Source organism: Diorhabda carinulata, chromosome 4 (genome assembly GCF_026250575.1).
Source record: "Diorhabda carinulata isolate Delta chromosome 4, icDioCari1.1, whole genome shotgun sequence".
Lineage (NCBI taxonomy): Eukaryota > Metazoa > Arthropoda > Insecta > Coleoptera > Chrysomelidae > Diorhabda > Diorhabda carinulata.
In genome coordinates, this window is record NC_079463.1 from 1,408,718 (window position 1) to 1,425,093 (window position 16,376).

Below are 16,376 nucleotides of genomic sequence, written 5' to 3' on the forward strand. Positions count from 1 at the left end.
TTAATTTCAAGTTGTGGGAAGTCGAGCGTCTCGAGGAGCGTTTAACCGAAGAAACAACCGGTCATTTTACCATAAAGGGGAAATAATGTATCGTTGACGTCATATATATAAATATATACGATGTGTGATCAACATGAATATATTAATTTTCTCAACTATATTTATCTTCTAAAATATTGAAAAATCCCTAACGTCTACGTAAAAGTGAATTGAAAGTAGTTTTATTGATACTTTCTATTTTTTTCTGTGAAAAGTCTAATAAAAATATAATTGAATTGCGTATCTACAGCACGATTTTAGGTAGTGTTATATAAATGCAAATAAGAAATCGCTAGTTACGCCATCTCCATTTTCAACTACCAACCTAAAAGGCATTTATTCTGCAGGATGGTATGACATTGTAAAATAAATATTCGAGCTTGATAGAAACGAGAAATTTAAATTCATATATTAATAGTCGTAAATATAGAATCAAGTTCTATATATGAATAATTATTTGAAAGAAGAATAAGAATCGTAATGTTATTGTCTTTTTGAGCCATCTAATTTGACATAATTACCTATATATAATAATATCTGTTGTGATTTTTTTTCGTGTGAACGCAATTCAATATAATCACTGAAGATTATAATTATTGATTTAATTGTATATTTCCTGTTGAAATAAAAAAAAATAAGGTCAACTGCAACATTTTCCATATGCAAATCATTCTATCTAAATATTACTGAATTGCGTAATAATAAGTATGCAAATAATTAGAATTATGTATTTATATCACAAACTTGAAACTTTTATACCTCAAGGTCTTTAAAGCGAATTTTAAATTACATGAAAAATATTTTACGATTTTTTTAACCCAAGCTATAGACATTTATCAATACATTCTGGTATATTGTGTTGCCTATATTTTGATTCATACTTTATATATTATCAATGTCATAAACTCGATTCTTTGTGATACAATATATAACTAACGAATCAATTAGACCTTCTATTATACTATTACTCAGAAATTTTGTTCTATTGTGATAATATTAAGAAGTGGTAGTCACCAGTTTGATTTCTAAGGTACGTTCCAATGAACGCTCCAATAACTAGATCTATGATCGTTGAAAATCACGTTTTCCAACAAATAAACAGACTCTGTATGGTCATAATATGGTAGTTGTGTAAATTTGGAAAAATATTTCGTTTGACTGTATAGTAACTAGTGTAATTGCCGTTGTTTTAATGAAGCACAGTCACAATCGTTGTGTGGAACGTACCGCTAATGTCAATTGTCAAAACTTCTCAGCTGTTGTCAATTTAAATTTGTTGTGTTTCAAATTTTATTTTCGCATTTGTTTCAAAATCGTGATCAAACTAATCAAAAATAAAAAAGAAGATGAGTGTTAGTGCCGCATCCGTTGCTTCCACAACTACTCAACAAGATCAAGAAATCGAGGATTTCGGCCCACAACCTATATCCAAACTCGAAGTAAATCTTCAATACTTGCTTGGAATTCGTAAATATTCGTTTCATTTTAGGGTAATGGAATTACATCAGGTGATATTAAGAAACTACTTGAAGCGGGTTATCATACCATCGAATCGGTAGCTTTCGCCCCAAAGAAATACCTTATTTCTATAAAAGGTCTTTCGGAGGCGAAAGCAGAAAAGATATTAACGGAAGCAGCTAAGCAAGTACCAATGGGATTCACCACCGCAACTGAATTCCATCAGAAACGATCCGAAATTATACAATTAACTACGGGATCTAAAGAACTTGATAAGTTACTAGGAGGTGGTATTGAAACTGGATCAATTACCGAAATTTTCGGTGAATTTCGTACGGGAAAAACACAATTGTGTCACACTTTAGCCGTAACTTGTCAGGTGAATATTAAATCAAAATTATCATAATAATTTCTTATATTAAACAAGTATTGTTATCAGCATTTTACATTTTATGAAGTTTTTTTTCACATTTTCAGTTACCTGTTGAAAATGGAGGTGGTGAAGGGAAATGTTTGTACATAGATACAGAGGGTACTTTTCGCCCTGAAAGACTGATAGCTGTAGCTGAAAGATATCAATTAACTGGGCAGGAAGTTTTAGATAACGTTGCTTATGCAAGGGCTTATAATACAGACCATCAAACTGCTTTGCTTATACAAGCATCAGCAATGATGGCCGAATCTAGGTATCTATGTCCAATGTTTCAAATAAAAGATGTTTTAATTGTTTTATTTAATCAATTAGGTACGCTTTATTAATAGTAGACAGTGCCATGGCATTATACAGAACCGATTATTCAGGTAGGGGTGAATTATCAGCTAGACAGATGCATTTAGCGAGATTTTTACGAATGTTACTTCGATTAGCAGATGAGGTGTGTAATTGAGCATTCAATAGAGGATTTTAGCAATTAAATGTTGGTTTTTTAGTTTGGTGTCGCAGTTGTCATAACGAATCAAGTAGTAGCACAAGTAGACGGTGCTGCTATGTTTAATGCGGATCCTAAAAAGCCTATAGGGGGTAATATAATGGCTCACGCTTCAACAACGAGATTGTATCTAAGAAAAGGTAGAGGAGAAACTCGTATGTGTAAAATATACGATTCGCCTTGTTTACCGGAATCTGAAGCTATGTTTGCCATTAATTCAGACGGAATTGGCGACGCCAAGGAATAGGATTAAACTAGATTATATAAGTGTTTATGTTGAATAGATTTTAATTATATTAATTCTATTATAGATTGGAAGAATAAATATTTTTTTATTGTGTTCAAGTTTATTCTTAATCGTACCTAAACAATTTACCATATAAAAGATGCAAAAAGATCATTGGGAATGGATGTAGGGTTCAATCAAGGACACAAAAAACTTTATTGGGTACAATCAATGATACAAAAAAACTTTGGGGAAGTAGAGTCAAGTTAAAGAAACTAAAGAGAATTGGGGATGGATGTGGGATTATTTTGAAGAGACAAAAACACTTTGGGGATGAAAAATCCAGTTAAAGACGAGAAACAAGCCCTGGGATGTATATAGGGTCTAATCAAAGATGCATAAAAGGCTTTGGGGATCTAGAGTCAATTTGAAGAAGTAAAAAGAGGATTGGAAATTGATGTAGGGTTCATTTGAAGACACAGAAAAACTTTGAGGATGAAAAATCCAATTACAGAAGCAAAAAGAACATTGGAATTTTTTTGACAAATATTTCTGTATCAATTAGTAATTTTGAAACACTTCTGAATGCCCCTGTAACATTTCTATATAGAATGTCCAATAGTTTATTAATAAAAGATTAAATAGCGTGAAACTATTTTGTTACGAGGGATTAGGTTATCCATTTAGTTCATCCAAAAATTAAAATTTTATTTCAACTAACAAAAAATCGAAATTGTAATATTTTTTAATAAATAAACAACTTTTGCTAAATATTACGCGTTTTATCGACTTTTGTTTTCAAATTATATGAAAAGCTAGTTTCTTTATCAAATAGTTATTTTGAAACATTTCTGATTGCCCCTGTAACATTTTTCAATAGAAACTTTCTAAAAGAAACTGTAAATTATATTTTCTACTTAGTTCATCACTATCCACCAGTATTTAACTAATAATTAAATTTTTTTAAACATTTTCAAATTATATTCAATGGTACATTTGAACTACTATTGATATTTACTCATATAAGTACCCATAATTTTGTCTAATTTATTCTTAGTAAGCTCCAATTACCCCCTATAGCTCACAATTCACTAGATTTTCACTTGCAGTAACTGCTATAAGCTGATTTCTTCAACTTTCCGTTTGTATTGAAACATATTGAGGAATCGAAGGGATTTTCAATAATAATTCACAAATATATGTTTATTATGTATTAATATAAAATTTCATCACCCTTAAAAATATAATAACAATCACCATACAAATGAAAGGAACATATATATAAAAAAATTTAACAAAGAGAGACGTTTTATTAAATTTACAATTTGGCGTTTGTTTTCAACAATGGGGCTAATTTTTGTGCCATCATTATGTTTCCTGTTATCTTTAGTTTTCCCTTCATGAATGCCTGTTGAGGATTCAGTTTACCTTCCGCCAATAGCATAAAATCTTCATCGGATATGGTTAAGGTGGTATTTGGCTTCCCTTCGGGTTTTCCTTCATAAACTTTAGCGTTCTTCAAATCCATCGCTATAAAATTTATTAAAAAATTTTTGGATTTAGTATAGTGCCTCGGCTAATGACCGTAAGGATTCATAATGATTCAAGTTGGAGTGCTATAGCAGGAAATAATCTAGGATACGACAAATTTTGAAAAAAAATCTAAAATAAGTCAATTTCAAATACATTTCCATGCCTATAGATCCCAAAAACACCCCTTGTAGAACGTTAAAAGACTTGAGGGTTAAGTAATACATTTTGAAGCTGCCCTTATTATTTATATCAACTTTATAATTGTCTTTCACATTTTGAACATTTGGATTTTTAAATTCTGATCTTTTTTTCAAAATTTGTTTATAAACTAAGTAAGAAAACAGCACATTTGGTATTTAGAAACTTGGAAAGCTAGTTTTAATAACTTAAAACAATTTTTTCAACAAAATCAATACTTACTCCAATGTTTGACTTGTTTCCCATCTTTGGTGATGTTGTATAAAAATGTTCCGCCAACTGATTTGGCCTTTCCTGGATCAGCTTTGACTTGATCGATGATGAATTCGAAAATAGCGTCACTTTTCAAGTTACTCATTGTAGTTGTTGTTAAATTAGAAGGTAAACTAGTCTTAACCGATTTTAAATCTACGTAGGAACCTGAATAATATAAATAATTAGAATTACATATAATTTGGAAAACAATCATTATTAGAACCCCAAAGAGAAAGGTCACTCGCTATAGAACCCAAATGAACTAAAGAGGCCCATTCACTGAAAGACTTTATTGTATCATATAAGATACTGACTCATTTAGAGCTTCCAATTCACCATTTTTTCATTTAATATTGTTAACTAATGTTTTTATTTCCCCTTAAAAAATTAGTAAAAGTAGGACTATTTTAAGTTATATATCAGGTATATGAAAAATATTGGCAGTTTAAAAGGATCAAATTTGTAGAAACACAACATAATAGTGCTAAAGTTATTCGAAAACATGTGTGAAGTGTTAAAAAATCTAAATTATTTAGTTAAAACTAAGATACATAAAAAATGGTGACCTAGGAAGCTAAATATTGCCAAAAACTTGATAATTTTGAAAAACCAACAGTAAAATAAAGAAAATTAGTAAATCTAGGGCTATTTCAAATCTTAAAACAATTATTAGTTGTTTAAGAGGATCCCTCATGTAGAAACACAACAAAATAGTGCAAATGTCATTCAACAATTTGTCTGAAGTGTTAAAAAAGCTAAATTGGAAAGTTAAAAGTATAAATAGAAAACTGAGAAGCTGAAGAGTATCATAACCTTAATAATTCATGTACAAATAAACAAAAAAGTCTGATGATTGAGAGTTTCGAATTAATCATTCAACACATTTCATGTATTTTATTATTAGTAAAAATGTTATTGTTTCAATTTTATTGTATAACTCGTAATATATAATATTGTGAAACTTACGTCAATGACACAAAATTATCAGTTTAAATGAATAGAAAAATATATTTCGAAGGGTAAACTTTGTTTCAATACATTAATAACGAAATATGTTGATAAGTAAGGATATAATCACACCACTCGAGTTAAACAACTCATTAAAATAATTAGAATCTAAAAGATAACTTCGTGAATTATCTATTCTAATTTTCATATTTGATTCGACCTTTAGCACTTATTCAAGCAGTTTAGTTCAATATAATATGTTTGTTAAAAGATTTATCACGTTGAAGTACGAATAATTGCAGATAATCCATTCTTAAAAAAAAAGGTTAATAAGCAAATAATAACAAGAAAACGGTTATGGATTTCAAAAATATGTTTATATTCAATAACCAACTATGAGAAATACTAAAAGTAATTAATGGAGATAGAAAGCTCGTAAATATCATCAAAATAACGTAAAAATCGACCCAAAGATATTTGATTATAAATATTTAGACGAAATTAGAATTTGAGGTTAGAAAAAAGGCGTAAATTATTTTTATTGAAATTAAAACTTTAGTTATCTTGTAAATACAACGAATTAAGATGAATTAATAATAAAAATAAGAATAAACAAAAAAAACATTTCGTGTGGGATAATTAAAGAGAAATTACGAATAACCTCACCTTGTTTTAATGAACTATTGACCTATTTTAATAACCGAATCGAAATGTCACAACTACCGATCGAAAAATTAACAATTCTACTTATCTATAGATATATTGGAGTATTTATAATTTCTAATTTTCTTATAACGTAAAATGGGGAATCAGCGATTAAATCCTTGATCGACATCTAACCTTGATAAAACGATGTTGCCAGATGTATGTGTCGAAAGTCCAAATTTCAATAATTTGCATAATCTTTTAGAAGAGGTTATACAAGGGTCAAAATTGATCATTTATCTGATAAAATTTACATATTCAAGAAACTCGAAGTAAATCTTAGTTTTATTATTTTTTTTATTACTGACAAAATTATAACTTTTATATTTTTCTCTCCATTAATGACGTAAAATGTTTATTATGGTGAGATTTAATTAAAACAAAAGGAAACATTTTCAGGATCATGTGTATTTTGATATTTCAAAATTCCATTTTTGAAAGCCGACGCAAAACCGAGAAATTAACAACAATCTTACAACACCGAAAACTAAATCACACAACTACCAACTTTTAGAATGTAATTTCCAATGATACAAGAACAATTATTTCATTTATATTATGGATATTTAGATTTTGTAGATTGGGAGCAATTGTTACTAATGTCAAAATTAAAAATTTATATACAATTCAATTTTGTTTGAAATTTGATATTGTATAGTTATTTTCGTGATTTAACATATTAAAAAAATTAAAATTCGTTATTTACGACGTACAGTTATCAGATTAAGAACCAGGTAAAATAAAAAATGTTTTTTATCATATTTAGTTTAGACTTAATCGATTTTTTTTCAATTTAACGTATTCAAAATAGTTTTTCACATAAAAAAAAATTGATAAAAACAATTATCAAGTACTTACCTCCAATAACGACTTGGTTGCGTTCAACAGCAGTCGTTTCAAAATGAATTCTGTTGCCTTCTCTCCACATATCAACTTTTAAAGTTTCACCAGGCATAACTGGTTTCAAAAATCTCGCCTGTACGAAAATAATTGAGAAAATCATCATTTTGAAACGTCGAATTGTTTAGATATTACCTTAACTGCTTTAAATAATGAGGAATCATGGGAAGCAAAAGTTGCCAAAACTAATCGCACGGATATACCCAGAGAACATAACCCGTGCAGAATCGGTTTATCATAACCTGCTATTTTTGCTATTTCTGGATCAATATGTAATGGATTGATGTCTCCTGGAATTGTGTTAATACGTACGTCGTTTTTAATATATATAAATAGGGAAACGATCAAAAATATAATTAATAACATCAAATTTGAACAGGAATAATTTGAAAAATGGAAAAATGTGTCCTAAAGAAAGGTACTAATTCAATTTGTATTTCAATAAAATGAAAAATGGAGTTAAAGGGAGTGCCACTTGTAAAACAGTTATTCAACAATTTTTTTAAAATGTTAAGAGAACAAAATTAGGTAATTAAAATGATCATACATAAGAAATGGTTGAATAGAAAGCTAAAGATTATCTTAGACTTGATAATTTTTTTAAATCAACAGCGTATAATTATTATAATGAATTGTTTTACCTACCTGTTAATCTGTAGATGGCGGCTTGATCTACGGTAGTTTTATGAGAAACAGTCGCGTCCGGATTTCTATTAGGTTTAGGTTGACAGGGAACGGCTTTTGTTCCGGTCCTAGGTCCACCGAACTTACCGGCTCCAACAACAAAAGAGACACATTGATTACGGCAAACTAAATTACCGTTTGAGTCATAAGATTCAACTGTAACAAATAAATCAGCATTTGTAATAGTTTAGAATCATCAAATTCTAGAGTATAAATAAAATGGTACATTTGAACTACTTGGCTATAAAATCATATCACATTAAATAAAATTACTTTTATATTAATATTTTACATTACTCACTATCAACAGTGATGGCTGCTCCTGATCCTTTGTCCAATACTTCGGCAAGTTTACATTTTGATAGGAGTTTTCCTTCTGTAGGTAAATCCCCTACTATTTCAATGTATTGTTCTCCATGTAGCACGTTTTCCAGTCCAATATCTTTACCAGGAATTGCATTTTTAACGATCGACGAAGAAAATAATACTTGTATGGAAGGTAATATGAAGAAAGTAGGTAAAACTGAGAATTGTTCATGATATTCATAAAGATATTTGAGTTCATTTGGAGTTTCCACAGACGCACCAACTAAAAACAGTTAAACAAAAATTTTGAAAATTGTATTTAACACAAAATCAACACTCACCAGCTAAAGCATATAAAATCTTATCTTTATTACAGAAATTAAAAACATCTTCATTGTCTGATTCGATGTTACCACTTTTTAGACCTTCCAAAGATGCTATTAGGGCTCCTGTCGCATCCTGGATACTATCTAACCTTTTAGCATTAGAAATATCTCTGATAGTTTCCCAATTAGTTTTAACATTTTCAATTGAAACTCCATCTTCAATATTAGACCTCAATAGAGCACCATTTGCTCTTACTATAGTACAACGACCGGCCCAACCAGCTGCAGCTTCTATAATTGATCCATTCTCTTGACAACTTTCGTGACACAGATATGCCTGATGATAATAACCATTTAAAGGATGTTAATATGTTTAAATGAATGTACTTACCACAACTGGAGCTATGAATTCTGGTTTCAACTGTGCAAATAAATCTGGTGGTAAAATATCCTCAGTGAGTCGACTTGCTGCAGTTGGAACAATCACGTTACAAAAAATGTTGCTCTTATTGCCTTCTATAGCGATGGTATTAGCCAAACCGACTAATCCTAGTTTAGCTGCTGAGTAGTTTGCTTGACCAAAGTTTCCATAAAGACCAGAATTGGATGCAGTCATTATGATTCTTCCATATTTTTGTTTTTTAAATATTGGGAAAGCTGCTTGCGTTGTCTTAAAACTTCCTTTCAAGTGCACATTGTGTATGAGATCTGAAATTTAAAAAAATACTCGCACTAAATTAAATATAGTGTGTGTATATAAATTTAGAATAAAAAATACCATTCCTTCCACGACTACATAAAAAAAATAATATATATAACAAACTTACCCCAATCTTGATCTGAAATCTTCATAAAACTCCTGTCTCTCAATATCCCAGCATTATTAACCAAAATATCGACACGACCAAAATTATTCAAAGCCGTTTGAATGATTTTTTCACCATCAACTACAGAATTATAATCAGCAACGGCGATACCACCTAGAAGTAACACGCAATGGCTACAATGTATAAAAATCGCGAAATCTTCAATAGTATAAAGAGCTAGATGTATGTAATTCTTTAGTAGTTATTTATAAAAAAAATATACCATTTCTTTTAATTTCCTCTACGACTGCATCGGCTGCTTTCGATGAGCTTCCATCACCGTGTCTTCCTCCTCCTAAATCGTTTACAACAACTTTAGCTCCTCTGGAGGCGAAAAGTAGGGCGTAGGCCCTACCCAACCCTGCTCCTGCTCCCGTAACTACGGCTACACGATTGTCAAATCTCAATTCGGCCATTATCTTGTTGGGTTTACAAACGTACTAACGATTGGAAATAAAATACGAATTTGCATCAACACCTTATCTACAATAAGTTGAATGTTAACCTTTGATCTAAAGCTATTTACATCAACCAATCAAACTTCGAACGATTAGATTATGTTAAGGAGATTGTGGACAATTAAAAAAATTCAAATTGTAAAATTATTGTTTTTATTGAAAACAAAGTGACAGGAGACGTAGTGCTCGAAAAGAAACGAGAAGTTAGCCACATAAGGAAAAACACAACAAGAAGAGTTCATTTTCGGTACCGTCTTGCAAACTAAATAGAATTGAACTTATATTACTTAACTATTTGATAATAAATTAACACTATAAATATTATTTAATAAAGTTATGTTATAAATATAATGCGAGTAACTGTCAAGCAGAATAAACAGTGTAGTGTAAGACATGCAAGAGCTAAAACAAAACAAATCGTTACCGAAAAATGTAAAAATACAAAAACATTTTTTAAAATTCACATAATTTAAATTTATGGTTGTTTAAATAGTAAATATACGGATCGGGATACTATGAATTATATATTTTTTGATGAAATGAAGTAAAATCATAGAACTACAAATGAAAGTGAGAACTGTCAAACATATGAATATATACTGCGAAACTTACCATTGGTCGATTTTTAGAATCTAGAACGTACTGATAATTCGATTGTTAAATAAATTCATGGATTTACCTTGTCACAGTTAAAAATATCAGTAAAGGATTTTTATATTTGCGGTATGTATTAAATAAAAATTTATTATTTAAAATTAGCGCTTAATGACGCGTCTTCCGCATGCGCACGCACATTTCCCACCTACATATTTAACCACACGTGCAAGATGCATTTTTCAGTTCGTACATAAATCTAATTAATTTACAATTTGTATTCCAAGGTAGTAAGCGTATACAACGCGGGTTAAATAGTTATTTTCTAGTCTTTTTTTACTTATCTGATAGTCTGAAGATTTTGATATTGTGGTAAGTCGATTATGTCTTATAATTATTTTTATTAACATTCCGACTGGATTGGGTGGGGCAGTACAAAATTAGTAAATTCATCGCCACGTGTTTGATGTTTGTGCAGTTTTGTCAATTTAACGTTTTAGTAAGAAAAATTAACATATTATACTTGTTATAGATATAAAATAAGTTAGGATGGTACAAAAAGAGAGTTCAAACTCTGGTGATGAGAGTTCGGTGTCTGTTGTACCTGAAAATCCCGCTAAGGGTATCCCTTTTGGAAAATACCGGCTAGTTGGATGGGGTATAGACACTACAGGACGTCGACTTATCGATGAAATTATTCAGATAGCTGCTTATACTCCCGATTCGAAATTTTCACAATACATTATGCCATTTGGGGACCTGAATCCGATATATAGCCGCAGGCACGGTATTAGGGTGGTTAATACAATACGCTACAGACGTCTAAGGGATACGAATACTCAAGAATTCGTTAAAACCAAGAGTGAAATATCGGCTCTGCAAGATTTCTTGCAATGGTTAGAAGCTGCAAAGGGAGACGACGTTGATGGCATCATACTTATTTACTACGAACTACGTAAAGCTTCCCCCGGTATGCTTTTGGAATCCCTCAGAAGATATTCTTTGATTGAAAGGTAAAATTTTTTATGTAAATATCAGTTTCTTATCTTATTTTTTTATTTATAAACAAAAAAATTACATTCTTTCATAGATAAGATTTTGTTTATAGTAATATGTGAAACAAAATAAATTGTTATCAAGATATTAAATTTAGCGATTTTTAGTTGTAATTAAAATTATGAACAGCATTTCAAAATTATAAAAATGTAATTAAAAATCTTGGTTTTTACAATATGTAGTAAAAAGTTTTTACTTGAATCTAGTTATTCCACATTTTTTGTCCTTGTAGATACATTAACATTTCTTTTAATGGTTTTTTTAAAAATTTTTTAGGTATAACTTGATTTTGTAAACTTAGTTGTTCCTTTGTTAATAAATCGAGATATATTTTGATTTTTATAAACAATGTGCATATGAATTTATAAATTTGTAATAAATCTAGGCTTTTTTTTTAAAGACTTGCTTTTAACTTAATACTGGATGTTAAAACATAAAATCTCCTTTTTGGCTCACTCGGATATCGTTATTTCTATTGGGTGTAACATAAATTTTGTGAACTAATTTGTATAAATTTACTTTTGTAATTAATTTTATCTCCTAAGTCTATATACAGGACTGTTTCCAACATTTTTGCTATTTTGTAAATTTTATTTATTCGAAGATGTCTGTTGGTCATTTTTTCCTATCAGTACATCTAATATTTTAACAAGCATCAATTTCACAACTTTTTTTGCAAATTTTTTACATTTACAAATATTTTTGACCAGTATTTCATGAACTCTTGCCTAATGATACATTTGAACTACTTCGCCATAAAATCATATCATTTGAGATAAAATTGCATTTATAATTTACATTACTCACCGTCGAATAAAATGGTACATTTGAACTACTTTTTTATAAAATCATATCACTGGAAATAAAATTTCTTTTATATTTATATTTTACATAACTCTGATACTAAAAATTATCCAATTTCAGAATTCAATTTGAAATGGTACATTTGAACTACTCTATAAATAGCATCAATTTGTCAACTTCCTCTCCACATTTTTGTACATTTTCCTATATTTTTGACCAGTAGTGGATGAACCTCTTGCTTGTATTAGTTTTATCCCTTTTTAAATCTTCTACCCTTATCATATGGTCTTGTTATGTCTCCATATTTCTTTAAAAGTACCGATTCTTTCTGTAACTGCTCCCAAAATATGGTCTGCTTTTATTTTATGCACTCCTGTACTAATTATATAATCAATTCAATTATATAAATCATTTTTTGTTGTTTTTATGGAACTTAGAAATACCCCAAGTAGTTTATGTTGAATTAGAGGACTGTTTTCAGCCTTTTTGTTATTTTGTTCAATTCTAAGATGTTTGTTCTTAATTTTTCAACTTTTTTTTTTAAATTTTTGTACTTTTTCAAATATTTTTGACCAGTATTAAATGAACTCATGCCTAATGGTACATTTGAACTACTTTGATATAAAATCATATAGTTTGAGATAAATTTGATTTTATATTTTACATTGATTACGGTTGAATAAAATGGTACATTTGAACTACTTCTTTATAAAAAGCGCGGGTTTGTCAACTTTTTCAAAAAAATTTTACCAGTAATAAATAAACTTTTACATCGTACATCTCATTCAAACTTTTTTATTTAATTCCAACAGCTTTTTGGGCAATTCTGAACTGTTTCAATGTGATTGACTAATGCCTGTATATATTTGAAATCAGAAAAGTGAAATATCTATTACAGGTTTTCGAAAGTCGTTAAAGGATTCGCTAATGGTTACAACATTGCCCAAGCTAAATGTGCCAACACCACCAAATCTTTCAATCTCCATGTTATGTCAAAAATACTGTTGAATAGAGGTGCTGAGCACTTCAACAGTGCAGTAGACCGCGCCAGAGCATCTTTTGACATTGCTGCTCATTTAGCGCAAGGCGAAAGACTAGAATTAGAAGGAGAAAGTTCCAGTAAGGATTGTACAGGAAGGGAATCGCATTTGATGGACGTTGTATGTCCTTATGTTAATCCAATTGATGCCGAAGAGGAAGAAATCGCTGTTTTTAAGGTATTTTTTTTCTATATTTGGTAATTTTTTTATTATAAATCGATTGTTTCAGGTATTATTAGAACGACAAAACACATTCCGGCCTGTCTTTGGGGCTCTTTTGAGAGCTAGCCGATCAGAACGACAACACGCCACATATTTGAGAAGACTCCTGGCCGAAAACAATATAAACTATGACAAACTTAAAATTGCTTATGAATCAGACGCTAAAACTGGATTAGAGAAGGTCATTAAAGGCGAGGTAATTCGATTTTTGGTCTATTACTTCCATATGACTTTTTGAAATTTGTTTTCCAGGTAGCCAACGCGAAGGATAAAGATCTGGAGGAGCTTTTGGAAATCTTGGATTGTTTCTTTGATCCGGACAAGACGGCCATCCAACCAAAACCGAAACCTAGTCCGCAACGTTTCGCTTATAGAAGGAGGACTAAATTTAACAGAAACAAGAATTCGACGTCCGAGAACAAAAATTCGAACAATAAAAATGACAATCCGACAGTTACCAGCGAAAATACGTCGCTGGGGAGCGAATCCGGTCAGGATGTGAAGAAGGAAGTCATTGATCCAACAGAGGAAAAGACAGTGGCTGCTCAATGAGTGCCTTGATCAAGTGAGTACGAAAATTGATGATTTTTTTTTTAGAAAAACATTGGTCTTTTATCATTTTACTAATCGTTGATTTTCTTTTGGGACATACTATATATTTAGTGTAATTGTTCAAACCATTTTGGGACACACTGTATATTTGGTTGTTTTTCTAGAAAAAAATTCGGGAAAATTGAAAAATTGGTTGCATACAGGGGATGTACAACTTTGTGCTACAAATTGCTCTTATAATATACAGAGGGTATCAATTTTAACCACCGTCTAAATGTCCCTAGTTGAAAAAATGTGTAAAAACAGGTCACATAATAGTTTTTCTGTTTGTCTACGTCCGCCTCACTTTACAGATTTAGTATCAAGTGACTTATGGCTCTTTTGAAACCAAAATATGTGCTAAAAGAGAAGCTCTTCGACCTGTCAATGATAATACCGAAATAGGCATAAAAATTTCTAATTTTTCATCGTAGCTTCGATTGAATTTTCCATTATAGGGAAACGTTGATTTAAAAAATTGGAATACTTTTATTTTGATTAATTAGAAATTCGATTTATTGGAGTTTTTTACTTATGGGAATCCATTTTTTTGTTATTTTCAGAGTACTGAAGACTTTTACTTATAAGGGAAGACTTTTGTTCACTTCAAGGCCAATTTTGTTTGCACCAACAAGGATTGAACAGCATTTTTGTGTGACCCACACATCGGAAGCTGTTAATCTGACATTTAAAAAAAATTAAATATTTAAATGGCATTTTTTCACACATTGATGTATTTTTTTTTTTCGTTTTCCTTTTTTTATGATTTCGAGGCAATTTTCAAGTGTGATTGATACTTTATTTTTTATTAATTCAGAACATGTTTAATTTTTTTTGTGATAGTAATAGGATTATGTATTTGTAACATTCATTAATGATTGTTTGTTACATACCTGTTATTAATATTGAGTTTAATAAAGTTTAATACTAAATTTTTGTCTATGATATTTTATTTTTTCCCTTTTACCCCTTACTTTAGTCCTTTATCCTTTTCTCTTCGATATGAGACGGAAACAAATCTCCGATGACCAAAGAAAAGATAAGTGAAATTAGAAATTTTAAATATTGAAATAATCATTAAAAATACGTGCCCAATGAACCCATTTTTGAAAAAAAAATTTAAATCAATAGAGAAACAAGTGAAAATTTAAGTTGAGTTGAAAATTTTTATTAAATCATTACAAAAACGTGTCAAATGAACCAAATTTTGAAAATTTTGGTCAACATTTGATCCGAGCATTAAAAATCCTGTCCGAAGAACAGATTTTTCAAAAATTTTTATTAAATCAATAGAAAACCGTGTCAAATGAAGCAATTTTTGAAAACTTTTATTAAATCAATAGAAAAACGAGTTAGAACAAACCAATTTTTGAAAATTTTTATAAAGTCAATAGTAAAATGTGTCAAATGAACTGATTTTTGACAATTTTTATTAAATTAATAGAAAAACGAGTAAAAGCAAAGAAATTTTTGAAAATTGCTACTAAATCATTAAAAAACGAATTAAAACAAACCAATTTTTGAAAATTTTTATTAAACCATTGAAAAAACGTGAGAAATGAACCATTTCTTGAATATATAAACTAATGAGTATACTTACGATTTCCATAATGAAGTATAAGAACGACTAAATCAAGTATTTTAAATAAATTAATCAACTGTATGATGGTGTTTTGAAAATATAATAGGGTCTTTTGAATTTCTACTGATCCAGTAATTGGTGGAGTCTCAATTTCCACAATATATCCTGCATACCTACGTAGTGTCTCCCCTACGAGTATTGTCTATATATGTAATTCAAGCGAGACTAAATGGGCCACGGGTTCGTACTCGTTATAATCCATGGGACCACACAAAACTGTATTGGAATTAACAGTAGAAAAGTTATCTCTTTTAGTTGCTCAACAATCAAAATTTTTGAATGAAGTAGCTTAACGATCTTATCGAATGTTCCACAAAACACGCGGCTAATTTGTGGTGAAATACATAACTCCCAATTCACCTTATAACATTAGCAAAGCCATACAAAAATTATTAAAAGTTTATTTTTTCCTAATATAATTTTTTTATACATCATTTATACTACTTTGTTTAACACCAATTCCACCAATAATGGCGCCATTAGTTTTTTACAACAAAATAGTAGATGTTTTACGCTGTTGCCATGTTGTAATTTCTATCCGGTTGTTGAAAAATGAATAAAATTATTTCAACTTTCTTAACACTAAAATATAATGA

At 29.9% G+C, this 16,376-nt stretch overlaps 3 protein-coding genes across 6 annotated transcripts; 2 read left to right on the forward strand and 1 right to left on the reverse strand.

Annotated features, from left to right (window-relative positions):
• Nucleotides 1-1,234: 1,234 nt before the first annotated feature.
• On the forward strand, nucleotides 1,235-2,766 carry LOC130892314 (DNA repair protein RAD51 homolog 1). Its single transcript, XM_057797683.1, has 5 exons — nucleotides 1,235-1,478; nucleotides 1,529-1,876; nucleotides 1,975-2,183; nucleotides 2,243-2,372; nucleotides 2,428-2,766. Exons 1-5 carry the CDS (start codon nucleotides 1,386-1,388, stop codon nucleotides 2,671-2,673), a joined length of 1,026 nt encoding a protein of 341 aa, XP_057653666.1. The 5' UTR covers nucleotides 1,235-1,385; the 3' UTR covers nucleotides 2,674-2,766.
• A 1,176-nt stretch (nucleotides 2,767-3,942) lies between these two features.
• Nucleotides 3,943-9,972, reverse strand: LOC130892316 (peroxisomal multifunctional enzyme type 2-like). 3 transcript variants are annotated; one of them, XM_057797684.1, is made up of 10 exons: nucleotides 9,597-9,972; nucleotides 9,335-9,487; nucleotides 8,899-9,215; nucleotides 8,523-8,844; nucleotides 8,177-8,464; nucleotides 7,837-8,031; nucleotides 7,327-7,481; nucleotides 7,150-7,267; nucleotides 4,606-4,803; nucleotides 3,943-4,182 (listed from the first exon to the last, which is right to left on the reverse strand). In XM_057797684.1, the coding sequence occupies exons 1-10, from the start codon at nucleotides 9,787-9,789 to the stop codon at nucleotides 3,971-3,973; spliced, it is 2,151 nt and encodes a 716-aa protein (XP_057653667.1). In that variant the 5' UTR covers nucleotides 9,790-9,972; the 3' UTR covers nucleotides 3,943-3,970. The 3 variants fall into 3 exon arrangements, with proteins under 3 accessions (XP_057653667.1, XP_057653668.1, XP_057653669.1); XM_057797685.1 differs by lacking the exons at nucleotides 7,150-7,267; nucleotides 7,327-7,481; nucleotides 7,837-8,031; ... (3 more) ...; nucleotides 9,335-9,487; nucleotides 9,597-9,972 and adding an exon at nucleotides 6,253-6,438; XM_057797686.1 differs by lacking the exons at nucleotides 7,150-7,267; nucleotides 7,327-7,481; nucleotides 7,837-8,031; ... (3 more) ...; nucleotides 9,335-9,487; nucleotides 9,597-9,972 and adding an exon at nucleotides 5,605-5,754.
• A 603-nt stretch (nucleotides 9,973-10,575) lies between these two features.
• On the forward strand, nucleotides 10,576-15,070 carry LOC130892317 (maternal protein exuperantia). 2 transcript variants are annotated; one of them, XM_057797690.1, is made up of 6 exons: nucleotides 10,576-10,797; nucleotides 10,958-11,438; nucleotides 13,184-13,502; nucleotides 13,555-13,743; nucleotides 13,800-14,116; nucleotides 14,702-15,070. In XM_057797690.1, the coding sequence occupies exons 2-5, from the start codon at nucleotides 10,975-10,977 to the stop codon at nucleotides 14,097-14,099; spliced, it is 1,272 nt and encodes a 423-aa protein (XP_057653673.1). In that variant the 5' UTR covers nucleotides 10,576-10,797; nucleotides 10,958-10,974; the 3' UTR covers nucleotides 14,100-14,116; nucleotides 14,702-15,070. The 2 variants fall into 2 exon arrangements, with proteins under 2 accessions (XP_057653673.1, XP_057653672.1); XM_057797689.1 differs by having other exon boundaries at nucleotides 10,604-10,797; nucleotides 13,800-14,112.
• The last annotated feature ends 1,306 nt before the right edge of the window (nucleotides 15,071-16,376 follow it).